Source organism: Schistocerca nitens, chromosome 8 (assembly GCF_023898315.1).
Source record: "Schistocerca nitens isolate TAMUIC-IGC-003100 chromosome 8, iqSchNite1.1, whole genome shotgun sequence".
Classification (NCBI taxonomy): Eukaryota; Metazoa; Arthropoda; class Insecta; order Orthoptera; family Acrididae; genus Schistocerca; species Schistocerca nitens.
In genome coordinates this window covers 217,371,232-217,397,260 of record NC_064621.1, presented here as the reverse complement: position 1 = coordinate 217,397,260, position 26,029 = coordinate 217,371,232, and the positions used below count along the sequence as shown (strand labels likewise).

Genomic DNA, 26,029 nt, shown 5'->3' with positions numbered 1-26,029 from the left:
ACATTACCAAAGATAAAGGCAGTGCTCATGGTATTCTCAGTATTTTGTGAAATGAAACAGTGCACACTTCTAGACCTGCAAGACATGACTTTCTTGTGTGGAAGAGCCACTGGCCTGCACATTGCACATGAAATTCAGTGCCTGTGTGCACTCTATATCTGAACAGATGTCAACTGAACAGACATCAACCACAGCCCCAAACATTTCAAACAAAACAGTTTACCACTGAATCAGGGAGACAGGTGCATGATGCCCACAGAGTATTCAAACAGTAGATACGGAAGAGAAGGTACTTGCATGTGTGAAAGAATAGCCATCGAAAAGCACGTCTGCCGTCACTCATACCATGGATGTGTCTCAAAGCAGTGTGCAGTGGTTCCTGTATGATGAGCAGTTGCATCCCTATTATCAACAGTGAGTTCAAGGTTCAACTGTGGATGATTTCTGACAAGTAGTTCAGTTTTGTATGTGGATTGTCCCATGTTGTGCAAATTTCCCCAATTTTTTAAGCAATGTTGTCTTGGAAGATGAGGCACAGTTCACCAGAGATAAATTCTTTAACTGTCATAACAGTCACAGCTGGGCATGGCACAATCTTTGCATCCAATTCAGACACAATCACCATCACAGGTTTGCAGTGAATGTATGGGCTGGTATTACCAGCGATCATGTATTCAGACCATATGTCCTGCCACCATGATTGAATGGATTAAGGTCTTCATCAAATAAGTTTCTCCAGAACTGTTAGAGGATATAACACTTAACAATCATTGTCAGATGTGCCTGCTACTATACCTAGCACCTGCACATTTTTCTGTGCAACTATGTGATGCATTCAGTGTGACATAGGCGAGGCAATGGGGTAAAAGCGAAGCCCCCCCCCCACCTTTTATCGATGTAGGGCGGTGGCGGGCAGGGATACAGTCCAAAAGCATCAAATATACGACACCAGTCCCTGAGGTAGCATCACTTCTCATGAGGTTACTTGCTACATCCAATGAGGTTCATGCAATATCTGGTGTACTTCGTAGAGTGCACCAGAATTTTCTACAAAACTGTTATGCCCATATTGAATGTTATGGTCACCACTTTGAACAGCTCCTAAATTGTACAATATTGTTAACAGCAAATTTTCTTTGCTTAACATGAAGTGCATGTGCATTGATTGTTCTTGTTGTTTGTGACATCCCAAAGTTTTTGCCGGCTCCTGATTACTCCCAAGACCATAACTCCTATTCCAAAGCTGTTGTACTTAGATTCCTCTATTCATTTCTTCAATTTGAGTGCAACATTTTGAATCACTGAGTAGAATGGTGGGTTGTGTACCCAATAAGTGAGGAGAGTTATCTGGAAAGTGTGGCTGGTAACATGTTGTCTGCCAGTGAAATGTAAACTGATTTTCTGTATTGCTGACTCTTAAAACAAAGTTAGCCACCGCCAATGACCTAGACTGAACACTGTCCTTTGGTGCAATCTCATGCCATAAGAGTAGACCAATATATTCTGTAACTTACTGGCTCAGGTAAGATTTTTCCATGCTGAAAACATCTAGTAATAGGGTTCTTGCACTAGTGTTAATATCTATGCTATCCAATTACAAGAGTTTCTTTTATAGAATGTTGGCTTGTGAATCCAACATGCAAGAAGATTTTTCTGGATGGTGCGTGTGATGACACATTGTCTGGCATTGAACTAGAAGTTGATTTTCTGTATTGTTACCTCTTACATCAAAGGCAGCTGACGATGGTCTCTTTCTATCCATATTTTGTTGGCAATAACAGCAGGAGGGCTAGTTGATAAAAACTAATATAGTTTCATCAGAGTCTTTTCATAGTGGCACATTAAAAGCCATGAGTCCTAGTAAATTTTGCATAGTGTTATAGATGATTTTAATTATTGTTTTTGAGACACAAAATGGTTTGTTTTTTGTTATTTTTATGTTGAGTCATAGATGGATCAGAGGCCTTTCTTGTGTTTTTGGTTTAAATAAAACAATAGAAATCTGACTTAATGGCAGTCTCCACATAAATTTAATTTGGCATCTATCCTCCCTTATGAATAGTGCTAAGCTGTAACCTTCCTGCCTTCACTTTTCAATTTATGATTGCTCTGCCATTTTGAGTGACTTCTGAGGTTCTGCATGTACATGTTTGACAGAATACTTCATGCTAAAGTGAGAAGCATTGTCAGTAATGCATCCTATGTCATTTTCAGTTGGGGAAAGAATTTATAAATGTTCAGCATGTAATCATATTTACAAATTAATTTGCAACGTGAATGTAAAATGGCTCATACCAGGTCATTATGATTTGTCATCCAAAACGATCTGTGGAACACGAAACTAAATAGTGAAGGTTACAGTCCAAACAGTTCCATCACCTCTGCCTCAATAATCACAACATGATTCACTTTGTCAGATTCCTCCCCAGAGAGCCTAAATCACAGGTGACATTGCTGAGCACTCCACATGGCTTAAAAATACACTACTGGCCATTAAAATTGCTACACCAAGAAGAAATGCAGATGATAAACAGGTATTCATTGGACAAGTACATTATACTAGAACTGACATGTGATTACATTTTTACGCAATTTGGGTGCATAGATCCTGAGAAATCAGTACCCAGAACAACCACCTCTGGCTGTAATAACAGCCTTGATATGCCTGGGAATTGAGTTAAAGAGAACTTGGATGGTGTGTACAGGTACAGCTGCCGATGCAGCTTCAACACGATACCACAATTCATCAAGAGTTGTGACTGGCGTATTGTGACGATCCAGTTGCTCGTCCACCATTGACCAGATGTTTTCAATTGGTGAGAGATCTGGAGAATGTGCTGGTCAGGGCAGCAGTCGAACATTTTCTGTATCCAGAAAGGCCCGTACAGGACCTGCAACATGCGGTTGTGTGTTATCCTGCTGAAATGTAGGGTTTTGCAGGGATCAAATGAAGGGTAGAGGCACGGGTCGTAACACATCTGAAATGTAATGTCCACTGTTGAAAGTCCCGTCAATGTGAACAAGAGGTGACCGAGACGTATAACCAATGGCACCCCATACCATCATGCCGGGTGATACGCCGGTATGGCGATGACGAATACACGCTTCCAATGTGCATTGACTGCGATGTCGCCAAACATGGATGTGACCATCATGATGCTGTAAACAGAGCCTGGATTCATCAGAAAAAAATGACGTTTTGCCATTCATGCACCCAGGTTCATCATTGAGTACGCCATCGCAGGCGCTCCTGTCTGTGGTGCAGTGTCAAGGGCAACCACAGCCATGGTCTCTGAGCTGATAGTCCATGCTGCTGCAAATGTCATCAAACTGTTCATACAGGTGGTTGTAGTCTTGCAAACGTCCCCATCTGTTGACTCAGGGATTGAGACGTGGCTACACGATCCGTTACAGCCATGGGGATAAGATGAATGTCATCTCGAATGCTAGTGATACGAGGCTATTGGGATCCAGCACAGCATTCCGTATTACCCTCCTGAACCCACCAATTCCGTATTCTGCTGACAGTCATTGGATCTCGACCAACGCGAGCAGCAATGTCACGATACGATAAACCGCAATTGCAATAGGCTACAATCTAACCTTTATCAAAGTCGGAAACGTGATGGTACACATTTCTCCTCCTTACGCAAGGCATCACAACAATGTTTCACCCAGCAACGCCGGTCAACTGCTGCTTGTGTATGAGAAATCAGTTGGAAACTTTCCTCATGTGAGCACGTTGTAGGTGTCGCCACCGGCGCCAACCTTGTGTGAATACTCTGAAAAGCTAATCATTTGCATATCATAGCATCTTCTTCCTGTTGGTTAAATTTCGCGTCTGTAGCACGTCATCTTCGTTGTGTAGTAATTTTAATGGCCAGTAGTGTACTTGTCACTTTATATTCACTAACCAGGGAGTACTGAGCTAGTTCCGACATTTCCCTCCAAGACTACTCCATAGCAGAAGGATCTTCTTTGTCTTTTTAGGACTGTAGCTACTATTTGCCTTAAGTTTCACTTGTATCCCTGTCTTTTCAGACTATTCCTGAATTGTGGGTTCTCAGATTTCCTCAGCCTGTTTGATTGATGCTGTGCTTCTGGGTGTTCTGGCTTGTTGTTTCCATGTAATGCACAATATTTTGACAACTGACTCAGCCATCTCCTTCACATTCTGTGAATTGTGCTGTTGAGTGTACTTGCTGCTTGTACTCCAACAAGTCTGTGAGTATACATAACAGCAAAACTCACAGCACCCGAAGAAGATAGTGGGGCAGTTATCATAATATTGTGTGTTAAATGGAAACAAAAATTTGGCAGAGGACTTGGAAACTTATCATTGTTCCTGAACTGCTTAGATTGTCTTCACACATTTGCTTACAGTCCTTAGTACACTGATACTGTTGCCGATGTCAAGAATAAAGCTAGCAGACTTGCAGCGCATCATCAACCTCTTGGTGAATTTGGCAGGTTTTCGCAATCTAGTCATCTACCATATTTCTAACATTACTGCTGTCAACTGCAGCTCTCAACTTTCTAATTTCTAGACTGAATTTGAGTTTTATAGTTAGCTACACCTTCTACATAATCACAGAAAAACAGACACAATTACTATAGAGACAAAGACAAGACACACCTCCTTCCATGACAAGCGTGACATTTTCTTTTATAACCCTCTGAAAAGTTGAAGAGTTGTGTAAACTAAGATTGAAACAGATTTTAAACTGATGAAAAGTAAATGAAGAATTAAATTACACAATTCCAGAAACATGTTGTGGTGAAAGAGAAATATGGTCAACCTACAGTACCTCATAAGAAGCACAATGGCAAAACACAGGCCATATAACTTAAAATAGCATGTAGAAAGAATAGTTTTATCAAGGAACAAAGGTACAAAACATATAAATGTCATAATTGTTCTTACAATTAACCCCATTCACAGGGATTTGATAAACTACACTGAGAACTCAAAAAATTATTTGGAAAATATTTAAATACAAACATGAATTATGCTCCTGTGAAAATCAAATAAACTGGGAAAAGCTTTGAAATCAACACAAGGTCATAATCAAAACACAGGTAATCTGTTTGAAAATGCAGATTTTTGCACATCTGTGAAATCAAACTTATTTGCTGGGTAACATTCAATACCACCTTGCTCCACCCTGAGCAATGTAGCATGCTGACCACAAGATGGTCAAGACAATGCCACTCAAGACTATCCCATTTTTCAACTTCTGCCTTCATGATTTAACCCACTGAGTGAAGAGGAAATGATGAACCAAAGTTTCAACTTGTCCCAAACATGCTTTATTATGTTCATGTCAACAGATACTACAGGCCATTCCATTTGGTTGATTTCTGATTCCTGGAAGAAGGTGTTCATGAGGGGGGGCACAGTGTGATCAAGCATTGTCCTGAAATATGAATCCATTGCTGTAATACTGACTGTACGGCTGGACGACAGGTTGAAGGAATCTATCCTGATACTGCACAGCCCTCAAATTAACTTCAAAAGTGATGAGAGGGATTAGACATCCATGTGGAGCACTGGCTCAAAACACAAGTGACTTACCTCCCAGCAGAAACCTGAGACAGTGTGCCTGTGACATACATTTGTGCAAGGCCACCTCCACAATCTTCTATGATGATCACCAGACATGAGACAAAAATGCAATTATTTTTATTAACAGTACTGTCTCTGTCTTTAATAATTGTTTTGTGTTTTCAGCTAGATGTTTTGCATTATTTAAAGTATTCACTAGTTTTTGTCCGATTTTTAGGTATCTTGTTATTGAAAGTAGAAATGAAAAGCATCTTAATAATGTGAAACTGAACTGGGAAAACAACCATTAAAAAGTAATAGTATCACAAGAACAGTAACAGATGAAACTGCAAAATGCAAAATTGATATAATTGGCTCTGTGGGAGCTAATTCAAGTAATAAACATAATAATGATTGCTCTATATTTAGTGAAACTTATACTCAAACATAGGCACTTAGTATTTTCAGACATACCACATAGCAATGTGGGCGTACCAGCCAGCAGTCCGATAATAACGACCAAATCTGAAGCCTTCTCCATCAATGACAAGGTAATCAATAATCCACAAGATTGGGATAGGAAGCCCAATCAGCTGACCATGGCGAAATTCACGTTGCAACCGGCCAGCTGTAATACAATTAAGTTACATTTTATAAAATAGCTACTTCTGACAGATTACTCTTTTCTTTGGAAGATCTGCTCTCACTTAGTCATTTGACAGCTGCAGTAATAAGTTAATGACAGTGACAGTGGATGTAAAAAGTTGAGATGATTATTTTACATACACATGGTTGGGAACAGAGGCATTATATAGTTAAGTTACTTTTAAAAAAAAGCAGATAATCATCTCAGTTATGATATATAAATTGCATTTTAATGTCATCAACATGATAAACACATAGAACAGCAACATTGAATTTCATTTAAGTACACATAAGGGTAGCAAAATTAATTGGAAATTTTATTGTCAGTCCAAGAAGAGAAATCTTGCAAGCCTGAGCTGCACAGAAATTGTGGCAATATGTGAATCAGATTGCAAGACACCAGTTAGGAAGTGTTTTTATGACTACTCTTATTAGTAATGTCTTTCAGATAAATTTCTGTAGTGTAAATATTTATGCTTGTCAGAGCACAATTTGGCTTTTATGTGTCACAAGATGTCAGCTTATACTGCTTGTTCACCTTTCCTTTAGCTTTGTTTTTTCTCTGTCAGGATCAGCAGAAATTGGAAATCTATGGGCAAATAGCGTATATGCTTCTGGTTTTGCCAACCTTCACAGACAGCAGTGTGGTGGCACAGGGTTGTGTCAGAGTATTATGGTGGAAAATTCATTTCAGTTCAGATGAAATATTTAGGTTTTCATTATCTCTGCAGACAGTCTTAAATGATTAGTTGTTCTGAATGAATACCAAAATGCAATTGCCATTTCTTACATTGCCATCACTTATCAAGGGGAGTGCTGTTTAGTGAATCTGCTCATCTCTCTATGCAGTAGCAGTTTGTGTGTGAGGCAGAGCTAATCTTAACCACTTCCTACACACCTTACTGAAAGAGCTAAGGAATATGTGAACAAATAGTGACAATGGTGGGACAGGGTTCTTCTGGAGTTGTCAGTTGGATATTGATGTCAAAAGTCAGTTGTAGATGCACCTCTATGCAATCTAGCAGTATTACAACTACATCTGCTAACAACACCAGAAATATTTGTAAAAGTTTTTTTATTGGTAACCTGTTCATTCTGGTATCCATTTGAATCATTTACAGTGATGAAAAGTTTCATTACAGGACTGTTTTTATTGGCATCATGGATGTTTTTGTGATTTACCATTCAATATCCACTGCTCATACAAAGTCACAATATTATAGGTTCAGTATCACAGTGTATGCAAGAATCTCAACACAAAAACTGTAACACAGGCTAAGTTCAAAGCTACAGGCACTGTAAATTTTTTCATGGAAAATAATAATGTGTTGTTGATTTTAAATTAATGTTTAGTAGGAATAAGATCAAAAACATTAGCAATGAAACTAAACTGGAGTCCATTGGATACCAATTGTGCACAGCAATCATTGAACATTCAAACATAAAGAAAAATGGTAATCATTCACGGAAATCTGTCATTTATTGCAGATCTAATTTTGACTACAACATAATCATCATTAGTGCTAAAATAAAAAAAAAAAGCAGGAATCAAGAACAGGCACAAAATACGAGGGTCGGTCAAAAAGTAATGCCTCCCATTTTTTTTCTACTTAAAGAAATTAAGTTAAGTGAAAAATTTGAATTTGGCGCCATTCCTCAAACCTTCTTCTGCAATCCACTGCAGTAGTAACTTTCTGTGTCAACAGGTGGCAGCACAGCAGAAGTTTGTAAGATGGCCGACATCGATGTTCGTTTGAGACAGCGTTGTGTGATTGAATTCTTGAATGCAGAAGGTGAAACGCCCATACGCATTCATGAAAGACTGAAGAAGGTGTATGGTGTTGTGACAGTGGATGTCAGCACTGTTAGACGATGGGTTCGTCGTTGTAAGGAAGCTGAAGGGCAAACACCGTTGACTGACGAAAAGCGGAGCGGCAGGCCGGTGAGTGCAGTGACTCCACACAACATTCAGCAAGTTGATGACATCATTCGTGGTGACCGTCGGGTGACTGCAGATGAAGTGTGTCACATTATTTCTCTTAGTAAAGGCAGTGTGATCACGATTATTAAACAATTGGGGTACTCAAAAGTTTGTGCACGGTGGGTTCCAAGAATGTTAACCGATCAGAATAAAGAGGCAAGGAAAACAATAGCCTCCCAACACTTGCAGCGCTTCCGTTTGGAGGGAGATGAGTTTCTGAAAAAAATTGTGACCGGGGACGAAACATGGGTGCATTTTTTTGAACCCGAATCAAAGAGGCAGTCAATGGAGTGGCGTCACACAAGCTCGCCGAGGAAGAAAAAATTCAAAACTGTGCGAGCGGCAGGGAAAGTTATGGCAACAGTTTTCTGGGATACAGAGGGTGTGATTCTGGTTGATTTTTTGGAGCAGGGATGCACAATAAATTCTGTTCAATACGTCACAACCCTCAAAAAAATTAAAGCACGTCTTCAGCGAGTTCGCCCAACAAAATCAATGGCAGATGTTCTTCTTTTGCATGACAATGCAAGACCACACACCAGTCGTCACACCTCTGACGAGATTGTCAAAATTGGATGGGAAGTTTTGCCTCATCCCCCATACAGCCCTGACATGGCACCATCAGACTTCCATCTGTTCGGGCCACTAAAAGAAGCTCATCGTGGGATTCATTTTGAAGATGAGGAGGCCGTCAAAACATCCGTGCGTCAATGGCTTAGGAAGCAGAGCTGTGATTTTTACCGTGCTGGGATACATGCCCTTGTTCAAAGATGGACCAAAACTGTAGAGATGGGCGGAGATTACATTGAAAAATGACAAAATGATCCTCAATGTTGTGGTTTTCAACCTATGTAATTGCATTTAAATTTCCTGACAATTAAACGTAGAAAAAAAAATAGGAGGCATTACTTTTTGACTGACCCTCGTATGTACACAACACAGTCATACAAATCGATGTAAGTGGGGACATAGCATTAACATACCATTACTAGAAGTCATATAGGCATAATTGTGTCAGATCATAAACATGTGACTGATACTAGCATTTATATGACAGAAACAAAACTGAAGGTATCGTTTATAAACAGTGGAGGCAGCGAGAATATGAGTCATCAAGGAGCTGTGGTGCCCTTTATTGGAGTATACATCTACAAAGCTATAGCTCACTTTTATTGAAGAACATAACAATTAAACAAACCTTAAGAAACAGTATATCTGGAATATGTGAATTACACAGTGAATGTATATATAAATGCGTAAAAACTGAACAATTGAATTTAAATAGAAATAATGACATAAAACACAGGATGGTTCCCCAGGGATTATGTTGTGATAAAACTATGTTGAATTTTATAACAAAGCTAATGGATGAAAAATCCATTTACAAAAGTTTTATGCAACATATTTCATTAATGGATGTCCAAAGGCAGTAATTGTGAACAGAAACTGAAAAAATCTGCAGTAATATAAAATAACATAAAATAGTACCGTAAGAGGCGTGAAGGTTGCCTCTCTGAGATTATATTTGAGAGAAATAAAAATCCAAAAATACTTTAACTTATAGAACCTCATGGTTGGATAAATTTCTATTCCTACACTTCCACACGTAGCAACATAGTGACTATTTATCATCTCTCCCTGTAAATATCAATATCGTTGCCCTGGGCAGCAGGCAACAGTAACATATTTGACTCTGATTTCAGTTTGTTCTGTACCTCTGATTTGAGTGTCATGGTGTATTGACTACTCTGGCAATAAAGTATGGAATTGTCTACTCAGCACCAGTGTATATTATTCTTTGTAAACACGTACCAGTACTGCACTTCCTACATTGACTACTCCATCTACCATGCTGCATCATGATTTTGTGCAAATCTACCATACTGACTGGGTACACAACAATGCTGTCATTGCCCACTGTTTCATCTCACCATCTCCATGACAGTGTGAAGGATATTTCACATACATTGCCACAATGTGTTACCAACATTCCATGTGACAATTTGCAAAACAACCTCTGGCCTGGACAAAGTGAAATTCAGTGCAATGATTTGGACAGGAACAATGCTGAGTGGAATCATGAACATGGCACCCTGTTTATCCTGCAACTGTTACCTTACATGCTCCTATATTTTTCACTGAATCAACTCCCGTGTCTGTTCACAGATTCCTGAACAATTCCACTGACTTTTAGGGTGAAAATCTCCAACCACAGTGCTATATGGATGCTCTTAATAGTGCCTTTACTGTACAAAAAACAGTGGCTTCATCAAACAATCCTGCCGTTATCTCGCCTACCTCTTCAATTTATGGACAGAAAATTCCAATGATTCAATCCCTCCATGGTGTCTGAGTCTCATGTTGCACCTATTTCCACATTGTTCATTCTGCTCAGAAGTGCTTCTCGTGCAATAAACAATAACATCATCTCTGTAGCAACAGCACCTTTCGTGTCGCACATCAGTTTCAGCCTCACAACCACCACCACGGACCTTGCATCTTGCACCTATCAGGTGCATTCTGTCTACAGAGCAAACATGTTCCACAAGCCTGAGCTCTTGCAACCTTCACAGCTTCAGGTTTTGCCTCTGCGGGGCCAACCCATGTCTGACATCACACGCATGCCAGCCTCGTTGCATGCTTTTGACCTTTGTACGCCACCAACAGTACTGAGACAAACCCGTAGGATTGACCGTGCAATACCCCTCCAGCACCTGCTGCATAGTTCTTTGAGCCACATGCCACTGTGCTTCTGCGACCGCCTCAACAGCACTGTATATTGCCCAATGTCCATACTCCATACGACATAACATCTGCACCACCTACATCGCGGGCTTTCACGCTACCACCTGACGTGCACATCCATGAGATGCAACACCTGCATACTACATGCTCCACCGTTCCCATGCCAGCTGCACCAGTTAATGCCACACTCTGGCTGGCATTGCGTGCACAGCCAATGAACAGTCATAACGCCACCCAGCCTTGCTTTAAACTGCCCCATTCTGTAATGGTTTCGCCGGCCGGAGTGGCCATGCGGTTCTAGGCGTTGCAGTCTGGAACCGCGCTGCTGCTACGGTTGCAGGTTCGAATCCTGCCTCGGGCATGGATGTGTGTGATGTCCTTAGGTTAGTTAGATTTAATTAGTTCTAAGTTCTAGGCAACTGATGACCTCAGAAATTAAGTCGCATAGTGGTCAGAGCCATTTGAACCATTTTGTAATGATTTCCTGGCAGTACGGGTTGCTTTATGTGAGTGCCTGGCATCCAACCACGGCATCATCTATGACTTTACTCAGACATCGGAGATCTCTTCCTGGCAACACTTGCTCACAGTATGTATGAGATGGTCAAGGCCCTGTTGCTCCAGCACCTCTAATGCTTACCAGAGCAGCAGCTGCACCTTTTTATACATTAAGAAACTGCCACAGACAGCTCACCTTCCTCACTCTGATGCCGTCTCCACAAGCAGATTGATTCTATGTAGATGCCTGACTGCATGCTCTCGACACTGTCTCTTCTTAAACTTCCCACATATGTCCAGACTGCAATGCCGTCCCACGAGGAAAGGCCCCTTGACACCAGAGCCTGCCTCGAAGACAAAATCACCACTGTGACAAAGCACTGTCATCTCATTAACAGCTAGTCTGATGTCATCAAGGCCATCGCCCCACTCAGCTACAGTGCGACAGCCAATCCCTACTGAGTCAGCTCGAGCTCCCACTCTTGCCACCAGTCGTCATCACCGCCTTCGCTCAGTGCAACTGCAGAATGACTGAGAACTGGTGACTCCTTCCGAACCAACCCGAGCCCACAACTGCTGCCTTCCCGTGCAACTTTCACAGCACGGACAGCCAACAAATGCCAGATGCTACAGTGAATACACTTGCCCCCTTCCCCCCATCCTGCCATCCCTACAACACTGTTTACAAACAAACGCCGGGACAGAAAACAGCATTTCCCACCTCTGCTCATTCAGCAGCCAAGTGGTACTGTTGGTTCCATAACAGGTTTGGACAGGAGGCACGCAACTGAAGAATACCTCGTGCTTACCCAAAAATGTACAGCAACCTGCCATAGGTTCACCAGGTAGCTCTGTAGCCACAAGATATCTTAACCAGCCACATTGGCACAGCTGTGCCACCTCAGGTCATCCCTCTTACGGCTCCCAGTTATTTGTTTACAATTGTCTCACACGAACCTACTTCCTCGTTGACATGGGAACTGATGTCAGCACTCTCCCGCCACCTCGAGAGCCATCTAGCTTACTCTCTCGCCATAATCCCTCCAATTACATGCCACTAATGACACCATTGTAGCTGTTGCCAGCACTGCATCCATTACCTTAGACTTGGGGCAGAAAAACACATGCTTCGGATCTTCCTCATCACCAGATTGTTGAGCCAGCCATAGGAGTGGACTTTCTATGTCATTATCAGCTGCTTCCTGACCTTCTCACGGTTTGTTATTATACCACGAAGGTGGCAGCCCATTGGTGGAGTTATCGCTGATGCTCTCCCAGAGCAATTTCTATCGCCATTCATCTCTGTCATCATTGGAAGATACACAACTAGACCTTCTCCTTAAGTGTTCTGCACTCTTCAACAAACTTTGCTTTCTCATGTCTGACTACTCCTCACTACAAGCCACAAATGACATCATGAGACATGGCAACATACACCTCATGGACACTGCTGCCAAACAGCACGCAGCCAAGCAACATCTCATTGTCTGCAACAGCTCCAACATTCATCCAGCACCTCAGAGGACGCCAACAAACTACCAGATCCTGTCTGCAAGGACTCTGAACAGGTTAGTGGAGTGTTGTGTCTGATTGTAGTGTGCAATTTTGCCAGTGTACCAGTTGCCCCCCCCCCCCCCCCCCAATGTTTCTTCTCTACAACACACTTTTTTCCCAGCCCCTGATGTGCTCCCCACTGACATGCCACACACCCTTCGCACCATTCGTGATGGTACTGTCCATCACATCACTACTACACCTTGCCTGCCCATCTGATGTAGACCTCAGCGCCCCCTACCCCACAAACTGATAGTGGCAAGAACCGCTGTGGATGAACTGTTGAAAGTGGGGATCGTTCGTCCATTGGACAGCACTTGGGTGTCACCTATAAAACTAGTTTTTAAAAAAAGACAGATTGTGGCAACTTTGTGGCAACAACTTAACACTCAATGCTCAAACTATTGTAGACAGTTATCCCTTTCCCAACCTACAGGACTTCTCACATGTACTAACAGGTGCCACAATTTTTAGCATAGTGGACTGTAAAAAATCATAGCTCCAGATTCCCATGGCGGAAGAGGACATACTGAAGACAATGATTGTTACACCTGTTGGATTCTATGAATTTTTGTACAAGTCTTACAGATTAACAAAATGTGCAAATGTGACAACATTTTATCAAGAGTACCTTGTTCAGTTCACCATTTTGTTTTGCCTAGTTAGATAATGTCATTATAGGTTTACCCTCAGTTGAAGAGTATGTTTCACATCTACAAGTTCTCAACAGAGTATCTGCCCATGGGTTTGCCATTAATGAGAACAAATTTCAATTACGACAAACTCGCATGACATTCTTCAGCCATCAAGTACATGCTTCAGGCATCTGCCTGACACCTGAAAAGACCAAGACAATGTGACTCTTGCCACCATGCACTAATTATCAAGAATTATGCAGTTTGTTAGGTGTCATTAACTTCCACAGAAGAGTAGTCTTGAAAGAACAGCCCAAACAACAGGGCACTGATGTACAAGAACATGCATTGGTACAATGAAATGGTGCACTGATAATGGCTAGGCACTAGCTGAAATCTAGATTTGCTGAATAAAACCTGCAAGAAAAGGACAACTGATTGCTCTGGTCTATCATTTGAAAGTTCTACAAAAGACACACCCTGCACGCAGCTGAGAGTCTCCTTTTCTTGACACATGTGCTGTGCAGGAAGAATACATTGAGTAAGTGTGAATTGGAGTGGAAATAATCCATGCAAACCACCTTTGATAAGATCAAGGACGATTCACTGAATGCAACTAGACTGGCTCATCCATCTCCTGATGCACACCTTACAACAATAGTGGATGCTAGTAACCACACAGTCAGTGCCATAAAACAGCAAGGGATAGCTGGCATCCCTCAACCTCTGCAGTTTTTCTCATATTAACTCTCAAACAGGCAGCATAAGTGGTCAACCTTTGACCAAGAACTCCTCACCACCTATGAATCTATGAGTTACTTCCAAGATGATATGGAGGGCAGACCCCTAACAATTTACACAGACCAGTGTCCTTTGGCCAACACGAGACATAACTCATCTGTGGACTCTGCCCCCAGGTGGTTTCAACACCTTGATTTCAAATCTCAATTTGTGTGCACTATATCAAGAGTGCAGATAATGTGGTCACAAACTATCTGTCACACATTGCCTTTCTTTCCCCCCAGCTCTATTACAACTAAATTGCTAAGGTGCAAGATCCAGACCAGGGCTTACAAAACCTGCTTCCTGACCTGGACACAGGCCTTAAACTGGAACAAATTACCTTTCTCAGTTCCACCAAACCAGTTTGGTCTAATGTTCCCGCAATAGGGGGACCTTTCCACAAAGCAGTTTTTGCTTCAGTCCACAATCTTGCACACCCTGGTGCATGACCATCTGTATGTTTAGTCATGGAGGCCTTTGTGTGCCCCATGTGCCAAAAGACTGAGACACATGGACCAGAGCATGTATCCCCTACCAGCAAAGTAAAACTGGTTGACATGCACAGCCCCACCGTGGAAAATTCCTAATTTCCAAGGGGATTTTCCAACAAGTGCTAGCTGACATATCAGGCCACTTCCTGACTCAGGGGGATGTCATTATATTTTCTGTGATTGGTTGAGTCATGTGGTGGGTTGAGGCAACACCTACTGCTGACATCTCTGCCTAGACTGTCTTCTTAATACCTGTATTTCATGCTTTCACTGTCCTGTGTCACTCCCTTCTAAATCCTTATAATTCAATGAGCTGTGCCAGCTTGGTAGCTGCCACCACTTCTGCACCACCACTTATCATCCACAGTCGAATGGACTAGCAGAAAGATGACACTGGGCATTAAAAATGGCATGGGCAGAGATCCTTCCCTGAGTCATGCTTGGCCTACTCACCACCCATAATGAAGATATTGATGCTTCCTAAGCGGAAATCCTCTACAGCAAGATACTGTCACTTCCTGCTGATTTCATTGTGCAGGCCACTTCTCCTGCTGCTCACGAACTGCCAGTTCTCATTGCCCATGTTACATGACACATACAAAGCATGCATGTACCCCTTCTATCTCATCACTCAATGCTCTGGGTTCTTGTACATAAAGACTTTCCCACCTGCTAGCATGCAATGCTATGTGTCGATCCACAGCAAGCTGCACTATACCGGCCATATGTTGGCCCCCATATAATTGATAGCATGTGATACAAACACATTTGACATTACGACTGGGGGCAAAAGATCGACAGTGTCTGCCAATAGACTGAAGCCTGCTTGGACCATTACAGACCCGTCTCATCAGCCACTCTCTGGCTCTGGACCTGCTTTGCCATCTTCTACCCCCTTCACATTGTGGATAAACCTTTCACACTTCTTCCCTGAGGATATATCAGTGATGTTCACTGATGACAATCTCATTGTCTCCGTGCATGCACAATTTCATCTAACTACGGAGGCCTCCCTCATCATCACCACCCCAACCTTGGCAATGGCTGTTCTGGCAACAGCAGACAACGACACCACATCACCTGACACTCTACCCACACTGGCAGACAGCAACACCAATGCTGATGCCTGTGCCCCACCAACGCCACTGCACGGGTCCTGACTACTTCATCTTGCAGGTGGGCTCTCCAGCCTGCTGCCCACCTTCAAGACTATGAGATCTCTGCCATCACTGCAGCCACAGCAGTACCACTACCTAATGCCACTACTTCACCACTTCCTGTTGCTCTGCCGCCTCCCACACTCCACACCCCAAGGGGAGGGGGGGGGGGAGAAGGGAGATGGGGGAGAAGGGGGGTGGGGGAGGCGGACTCTGTGGCATCACAACGACTTTTTATCATCTCTCACTGTAAATATTGATATCAATGCCCTGAGCAGCAGGCAACAATAACATCTTTGACTTTGATTTCAGTTCGTTCTGACCTCTGACTTGAGTGTCACAGTATATTGTCTATTCTGATAATAAAGTCTGGAATTGTCTACTCAGTACTGGTATTTATTATTCTGTATTTGCACCTACCAGTGCTGCACTTCCTACACTCATCTATGTCTGTTACATAGCTGTAAAGGTATTGATAATAAGTATGTCACACCACTCCTTCATAATATGAGCACTTGAAATTTTATTTATTGGGAACTAGGTTTGCATGTCACGTAAAAGAATTTTACAAACTTTTGATTTTTTAAGTTTTTAAAAGTTTTTAATGGCCTTTCATAAAATTCTCTTATATGACATGTAAAACATAGTTCATAATAAAATTTCAAGCATAAATTTGTGAACTGCTTACATCAGGAAGGAGTGGGTTGATGTACCTGCTAGAAATACCTTTATAGTTATGTAACAGATACAAATATGGAAGTGTGTACATGGAAAATTATCAAAACATTTGGTTCTTTAAGATGAAGTGTTTTTAGGTTTTTAACTCTCTCAAATGTAATCTCAGAGAATGACGACAAAATGATTATCGAAGCGAAATGTTTACTGAACAGTTAAAATGCAGACATCTATATCTAAGTTCTGAACCAAGTCATTGGTTGTTGGAATAAATGTGTTGCCTTGTATTGTAAACATGCACAGAGGGACTACGTTTCCTGGTTACAGCTTGATTTCTATATGTGATAATTAAAACTGCATGACTACTTCTAAAATTTCATCATCATTATCAGAACCAGCGGCAGCAGCAGTAGTAGCAGGCATATATCATCCACTATTGGATACATGTCTCTATGAGACTACTCTATACATTGGGATCTTCATCTCTCTGCATCAAAATTCATCTTGCTTGGTTTTCTTTAATTATCAATCCATTTTCCATTGTGGAACCCTCTAGGTCTTTTCTTATCAAGAATAATTCAACACAGAATCTCTTTACTCCATCTCCCTTCATTTAGTATTGCTGTATCCTTGCCCTGTTTCTTTTTCAGTTTCTAATAGTCATTATTCCTCCACAGAGAATATTGCCTCATCGAAGGCACCTTATGTGCTGGGTGGGGAGGCTTACGAGCTCTAAAGAAGCTAGGGTTATGTCGGGGTGGTAGCATAGTTGTTGACAGGGTCATCCAAGCCAGACTGGCCTCAGCAGAGGAACAAGACAAAGCATGTCGTACACCATAGGGTGGGTGGGTGGGAGGGTGGGTGGGGGTTCTACAGACTACATTGCCAACACCTCTAGTGGAGCCAACCTAGACCATCCATAAGCTAGTACTAGCAGTATACATCAGTTGTGGATGTTCCACTTAATGCACATCACGAATTTATTTTGAATATAGCATTCAGTTTTCCAGACGAACTCCAAAACATTTTTAACATTATCTGTATTTCTTTAAGTGGTCAGCCACTAGTTATTTTCAGTTGCCTCCAGTATATAAATTCAAGTGTTTCTATAGTTTCATCATTAAGCTTTATTATTCCCCTGGCTGCATATTATTTTCATCTTACTGTAACTCCCATCTGTGCCATTCAGAGAAGCTCATGGTGGATGGGAGGATACAGATGGTCTGCAGTGTGAAACAACCATTGAAATCAAGCATATTAAAATAAGTGATATGTTGTGCCACACAGCGGGCCACTTTGCTGTTGACCACAATTTGGCAGTGGGTGTTCATCATGGTGGAGAGCTAGTCATACCAATAGTCATACCAATAGCCATAGCTAAGAGCAAAGTGGACCACCCTGCTGGTCAACATGCTGCTGAAAATAACATGCTTCATTTCAGCATCTGCTTCACAACCCAGGCCATTTGGATCCTCCCCTCCACCACCAGCTTTTATGAATTGCACAGATGGGAGTTATCCTTACAACAAATCCTCCGTCCCTGAAATCATCCCAGCCTCAACCTACTGTCCCCCCACTCTCCAACCAGCAGTTTCCACTCTCTCAGTCCTATCCACTCCTCCCAGTTCACATCCCTTCATCCTCATCGTGTGCCACTATCTTACAATACAACTGCCAGTCTTTCCCTTCTCTGATACCTCTCCACCTCCCCTCTCTTCCATTCCACAGCCTGCCAGAGCTGCGCCTGGAAACCTTATTCTGCCACCATCCAGTCTTTGTACACTTCACCAGACAGCACTGACTTCACTCCCCCCCATACATTCACTGCTATTCCTCACCCTTCCCTGCCCATTCGAGGTTGCTGCTTTCATTCAACACAACACCTACATTCAGGCCAGAGTGGCTGGAGGTGGTGGTCATGTGTGTGAGAGATGTGCTTGCTTGTGTGTGTGTGTGTGTGTGTGTGTGTGTGTCTTCTTTTCTGAAGGAGGCTTTGGCTGAAAGTTCATGTGTAACAGCTTTTTCATTGTGTCTATCTGCAACTCAATGTGCTGTGTAGCAATCTATCTTTTTCATAATATTGTTGATATTCCGACCTGGGCTTTCCATTGTTTGGTTTAATGCTAGCCGGCCACTGTGGCCGAGCGGTTCTGGGCGCTTCAGTCTGGAACCACGTTGCTGCTATGGTCACAGGTTTGAATCCTGCCTCGGGCATGGATGTGTGTGATGTCCTTAGGTTAGTTAGGTTTAAGTAGTTCTAAGTCTAGAGGACTGATGACCTCAGATGTTAAGTCCCATAGTGCTTAGAGTCATTTTTTGTTTAATGCTATTTTTGCTATTCTGTCAAACATTCTATCAGTATCAACAACTTGGTCTTTAATTTTCTTGTCAATGATAAAACCTACTAATAACTACAGGCACTCGCCTGTGCCTCTGTCACAAAAGACATTTCCTGATTACAGATCTGATTCTCTTCCTTTCTTCTTGCCTCTCATATCCCAGTGATATCCAACTTGATATTATTTAGTTCTGCTTCCAGTTCCAACAGGCTTTCTTCATCACTAAGCATGCTGCAGTTTAAGATCCTTACACGGAGTGAGGTAGAAGCAGTCTAGTCATTTTGAGTCGTGATATTTTGTTTTAATAAAATTTTGTGCGATAATGTGAGCACAGCAGTAGGTGGCTGTATCCCATGTTATGAACATAGTGCCATCAGTTCACTACTTCCAGTATGCTTTAACACAGGTCAAGATACTAACATTCCAGGAACTCACACACAAAAATAAAACCTCTGACAACCCTGTCCATAGTACACCTGCTGGACAGGCAAAAAAGTTTGGTGACACATATGTCAAGTGATTAACCTCAGCAGAGCAGGGCTCATGGCAGTTTCAGTCCATTTATAGGGGACGCTGATTGTGCAGATGGAGAGGTTTGTGTGTTCACCTGATGCTGAGATCTATAATGACATTAACACAGTCATTGATAGGATCTTCCAAGCCAAATCAGTCCCAGCGGATGAACTAGACACAGTGTGTCCCAAAAACATCCCACCACCCTGTGAGGTGACCTTCTGGAATGACTTAGATATCATAAAATAAATTCAGACAATGGAAACTCCAGATAGGAATATCAACAATGCAGGAAAAGATAGATCGCTACTTACTGTGAAGAAGACACGTCAAGTTGCAGTCAGGCACGATTAAAAGATGCTCACATGTATCTTTTGGCCACAGCCTTCATCTGTAAAGAGAGACACATACACAACATTCTCTCTCTCTCTCTCTCTCACACACACACACACACACACACACACACACACACAAGCAAGCACACCTCATGCATGCACAACTGCCAACTCCAGCATCTCAGGCTAGAATGTGTGTGTGTGTGTGTGTGTGTGTGTGTGTGTGTGTGTGTGTGTGTGTGTGTGTGTTACTGATGAAGGCTGTGGCCAAAAGCTACATGTGAGTGTCTTTTAATCATGCCTGTCTACAACTTGACGTGTCTTCTTTATGGGAATTAACAATCTGTCTTTTCCTACATTGATAAAATAAATTCATTTTGATAATTCTTGTAAAAGACTTGTAAATAACAATACATAAACCTGTATGTATTACATGGGATCTGTGATATTGTTAAGCTTTGTTGGCTGTAATTATTCCATTTTAGTATTGAAATAAGTAAATTCTTCATGTGTAGGTTATGAATAGTTGTGTATGCAATACCAGAAGTCCTTTATAGACTGTATTTCTTGAATCCCTTTTATTCAAAGTATAGTTTATAGTTAACTCAAGGCAATAACATAAGTATTATGCATAAAAACATTTTATTTGAGGAAATATTCAAAAGTTTAGAGACTGCAAAACCACACACTCACAAATGTTTGATTCCATTAATAATTATTTGTTGTAAAATTGATGTATATCATTTGAAAGACCTCATTTCTTTCCTTCTTTTTGTGTAGTCTAGGAAATATTTTAATCCAAAATTATTGTTGTCACATCTGTTCCAGAATGTTCAAATTTTAGAGCATAATCTTTTCAATGTTTCAGTCTAACTATATTGTCATCTCGATTTTTCTGTATCCACAAATGTACAGCATTACAAATAAAACATATTAGTTAAGGAAGTATCTCATGGAGGTTAGTTCATCACCATCAAAACATTTTAGTCCAGAAAATCTCTCATGAACATTAGTTCACACAGCATCATAATCGTCAATTGTGTAAAAGTGTTACCTATAATTCATGACTATTATATTGTTATTAAATATGAGGGCTATCAGTTTCTGTAAAAATATCAAGCCAGTTTTAGTTTAATACACCTTACACAATTATAATTATTTTGTAAAAGTTTCTCAGAACAATCTGTCTGGAATATTTCTCCATGTCATAGATGAAATTGGAATAAATGATGTATTCTGAGACTATAAAAAAAAATACTCCGAGACAGATTTGCTAGCCAGTACTTATCTTTAGGAGGGAAAATATTTAGTACAGCCAATAGGCATGTATGAAAGTACATGATACTCTACCATCTTTTGGAATTATAGTTACTTCCTCAAGGAAAGAGTAAGGCAGATTAGGGCACATACCTCAGACACCAGGATGATAGGGACTTGCTTGTGTTCAAGATGGCATTTTTATTTATTCACAGTTTCAGGATAAGTAAAAATTCTTACAAATGAGTGTGCTATTTTCTCACACCAAACAACACCTACAACTGCAATTTAGTTAGTTATTACATACCACATGCACACTGTAAAAGAAAGAGCAACTACAAAATTTTTCAATAAAATACCATATGCAGGACATACACTAGCATTAAATAAATATAAGATCACATAAGCTAAGACTAGAAAAGAAAAGGTTAAGAAGACCATTCATTCACTTCCTAAAGGCCAAACCATTTAGAAACAATCACTGTATGCTTATCATTCAGTACTCTTTTTATTTCTCCATAAGTTTTGCATCTTGGCTGGTCTTGATACCTTCAAAGTAAATTTTACTTATGTGTTCTCTTGATTTAAAGCTTACGATCATGCCTACAGACACAGATCATCCCAAACATTTAGACTCAAAACTGCATATTAAGTTGGGCATTTTGACATATGGAACTAATGATCAGAAATGAATGTTTCAGGCAGTATGAGGTCTTGATCAAGCAATGCACGTGAAGCACGTATTAGTAAAATGCTTATGTTTCATGACTACTAACACATTGACATTGTTAATGCTACCTTGAAAAACAATATAGAACTGTCTGTGATTTATCTGTGTTGGATTTATCACTGTTCGTGGCTGGTTGGAACAAAAATATGAGGTCCAGCAAAAATGACATTACCGTTATGTATAATCAATTGTAGCTTGATGTGGTAATTAATATTTATGTATTGCTGAATAGTGACATTGTTAAAGAACAGTTATTAGTTTTGTGGGAGGATGGTACTTCATGTGATGTTGTATGTTTCAAAGGCCTCTGGGCATCAGAGAGATGAAGGTGCATGATCAATGGCGAGACTAAGTATTTAATGCTGCCCTTTCAGGTATGACACTGGTTTATTGTGTCTTATTGATACAATATTTTGAAAATGTAACTTGACATCATCATCAGCACTGAGCAAAGCATCACTGTTTCAGACCACTGCAGGTCCATGTATAGAATGTCCTTAAAGAGTCCTCTAAGAATGTTGCTTTGCAATGTTCTATTTTGTGAATAAAAACTTTGGAATTGTAACACGATTGATGATGTGATTTTGAAAGTGTAGTCAGTCTCTGTGGGTGCTGATGGCAGTGGCCACACCTATGTGTTGAGTAGCAATCTGTCCTATTTTGCACTTTGTATTCCATTCCAAATTTTCCATTGTTAGAGTTCGGTCTTGGGTAGAAATCTGATATACAGGTCAGAGTTCAATTATGGTATTAATTTTTGTGACTAAACTGAATTGAGACGCAATACACACAACAAGACAGGGTCGACTACCTGTAATACATATCTCCAGAATGAGATATTCACTCTGCAGCGGAGTGTGCACTGATATGAAACTTCCTGGCAGATTAAAACTGTGTGCCCGACCGAGACTCGAACTCAGGACCTTTGCCTTTCGCGGGCAAGTGCTCTACCATCTGAGCTACCGAAGCACGACTCACGCCCGGTACTCACAGCTTTACTTCTGCCAGTATCACAGTTTTAATCTGCCAGGAAGTTTCATATCAGCGCACACTCCGCTGCAGAGTGAAAATCTCATTCTGGAAACATCCCCCAGGCTGTGGCTAAGCCATGTCTCCGCTATATCCTTTCTTTCAGGAGTGCTAGTTCTGCAGGGTTCGCAGGAGAGCTTCTGTAAAGTTTGGAAGGTAGGAGACGAGATACTGGCAGAAGTAAAGCTGTGAGTACCGGGCGTGAGTCGTGATTCGGTAGCTCAGATGGTAGAGCACTTGCCCGCGAAAGGCAAAGGTCCCGAGTTCGAGTCTCGGTCGGGCACACAGTTTTAATCTGCCAGGAAGTTTCATATCAGTGCACACTCCGCTGCAGAGTGAAAATCTCATTCTGGAAACATCCCCCAGGCTGTGGCTAAGCCATTCTCCGCTATATCCTTTCTTTCAGGAGTGCTAGTTCTGCAAGGTTCGCAGGAGAGCTTCTGTAAAGTTTGGAAGGTAGGAGACGAGATACTGGCAGAAGTAAAGCTGTGAGTACCGGGCGTGAGTCGTGCTTCGGTAGCTCAGATGGTAGATCACTTGCCCGCGAAAGGCAAAGGTCCCGAGTTCGAGTCTCGGTCGGGCACACAGTTTTAATCTGCCAGGAAGTTTTGTAATACATATGTTTATGGTAGTTATGAGTCGCCACTCTATTAACTAACGAAAATATTAACAGTTCATTTTAGGTGTTACCAAAAATCTCTGAGTGAAATACAGGTCTATGAATGATGAAGTTGTTTATACTTTAAATGAAAACTAATTGGTTAGCTTCCTCTAGCATCTTCCACAGACACCCAGAGTCACAAGAACATATATTCATTATTTAATGCTGCCCTTTCAGGTATGACACTGGTTTATTGTGTCTTATTGATACAATATTTTGAAAATGTAACTTGACATCATCATCAGATGCTCCCCCCGTGGTGCACCCAAGATTACATAACATTTCAACAGTCCTGGGAAACTGTAAGATCTTACATACACGATGACTTATAAGATGACATTAATAATAAATAGTAAATAATAATAATAATAATAATAATAATAATAATAATAATACCACAACTTGTGATGAGGCCATTGAATTTATAATTCTGGCATGGAAGAAGTTTAGCAGTAGCAGAACAACAGAAACATGATAGGATTGCACAAAGTCCACAGACAATCCTCAGAAGATATTAGAAGAATGAAAAGAACATACTACAAAATACACCAAATGAATATTCAGGGAAAACGTAAAGGGTTATCAGTTTCAAAATATATGTTCTTTGAAAGAACAGACAGGTCTCTGTAAACAAATACTAAAGAAAACTGAAAAATCCTTAAAAAATACTTTGATAAACTCCTCAACTGCGGGAAGCATGTAGAAATATTACACTTCATGGAAACAATACCAAATTCAGATTTGAAACTGCTTGCAACCACAGAGCCCCTGGAGAAGATGGCATTATCTCCAAGACTTGGAAGCTCAAAGAGCAAAATATCACAAAGAAAATTCACAAAAATATCACAGAAATGTGGATCACACAGGAATGGAAATGTGGATTGATTCACCCACTCTGCAAAAAGGACAAGACAGACCCTAATAATTACAGAGGTATCTCATTCTTAGCAGTCACTAACAAAACTCTCTCCAAGGCATTACTCCATAGATAGGCAGACCCTCTTTCACACTAGAAAAATATAAAACAGGCAGACAAACTAGGATTTTTGTACAAAAGACACTCACAGACCCACATCTAAAATAAAATTTAGGGAGAAATCTCAGAACCATTTGAGATACATATAGGACAAGGAGATGGTCTCTCACTGCTTTTATTCAATATGCTCTTTGACAAAATTATCAAACAATGGGAAGAAAAAGTAAAAGGGATTTGTTTATGAAGAATGTGTGCAAACAAGACAATCCTAAAACGTCTGGCATTTGGAGATGAGCTGGCAACATTCAGCAATAATAGACAAGAAGCACTCGAATATTTCTACAACTAAATCTATACTCTGCAAACTGCCATGAAGTGCTTGGCAGAGGGTACATCCCATTGTACCAATTATTTGGATTTCTTCCAATTCTATTCACGTATGGAGAATAGGAAGAATGATTGAATGTCTCTGAGTGTGCTGCAGTTTTTCTAATCTTATCCTAATGATTCCTATGTGAGTGAAATGTAGGGGGTTATAGCATATTACTAGATTCATCATTTAAAGCCAGTTCTTGAAACTAAATTTTTTGGGATAGTTTACATCTATATTCAAGAGTCTGACAGTTCAGTTTCTTCAGTATCTGTGTGATACTCTCCCATGGATCAAACAAATCTGTGACCATTCATGCTGCCCTTCTCTGTATAAATTCAGTATACCCTTTTAGTCCTATCTGGTGCGGTTCTTATGCTCTTGAACAATAGACTCCAAAGGAAATGGTTAGGTTGCTGTTAAAATAAGGTGATAAAGCTGACATTTCCAACTACTGGCCAGTTTCACTGCTGACAAATCTTTCTAAAATCCTAGAGAAACTTATGTTCAAGAGAATCATGGATCAACTTAATAAACATAAATTCCTTAATAAAAATCAGGTAGGTACAAAAAGAATGTCACAATATATACTTTCAGCCAACAAGGCTTTTATCAGCCAGAGGCTTCAGTCGTGTGTGTGTGTGTGTGTGTGTGAGAGAGAGAGAGAGAGAGAGAGAGAGAGAGAGAGAGAGAGAGAGAGAGTGCGTGTGTGGTCTATTTTTGACAAAGACCTTGTTGGCTGAAAGCTTATATTGTGAAAGACTTTTTGCTGTGCCTATCTGCGACTCAGCATCTCCATTATATGGTGAGCAGCAACTTTCCTTTTCATAATATTATTACATTTCATCCTGGATTTTCCATTGTTTAATAAAATAAATTTGGATTCCAAAAGGGTATTTCAACTGAACATCCCATTTTCACATTTGTCGACCATCTTCTTGAATCCATAAACAATAAAATATGCCCTGTTGGAATCTTTTGTGATCTGCCTATAGCATTCAACTGTGTAGATCACAAAATTATACGTACAAAGGCTAAGCACTATGGCTTATATGGTAAAGTAGGGATGTGGCTCAAATGATCTCTGGATGACAGAAGGCAGAAGATCGT

At 40.8% G+C, this 26,029-nt stretch overlaps 1 protein-coding gene across 4 annotated transcripts in view; it reads right to left on the bottom strand.

Moving 5' to 3' along the window:
• Nucleotides 1–26,029, bottom strand: part of LOC126199022 (dual oxidase maturation factor 1-like) — a 145,142-nt gene that overhangs the window by 77,561 nt on the left and 41,552 nt on the right. For all 4 annotated transcript variants that reach the window (XM_049935716.1, XM_049935717.1, XM_049935714.1 and 1 more), the window contains one exon: nucleotides 6,020–6,173. In XM_049935716.1, coding sequence (XP_049791673.1) covers nucleotides 6,020–6,173 — 154 coding nt within the window. The remainder of the gene's footprint in view (nucleotides 1–6,019; nucleotides 6,174–26,029) is intronic.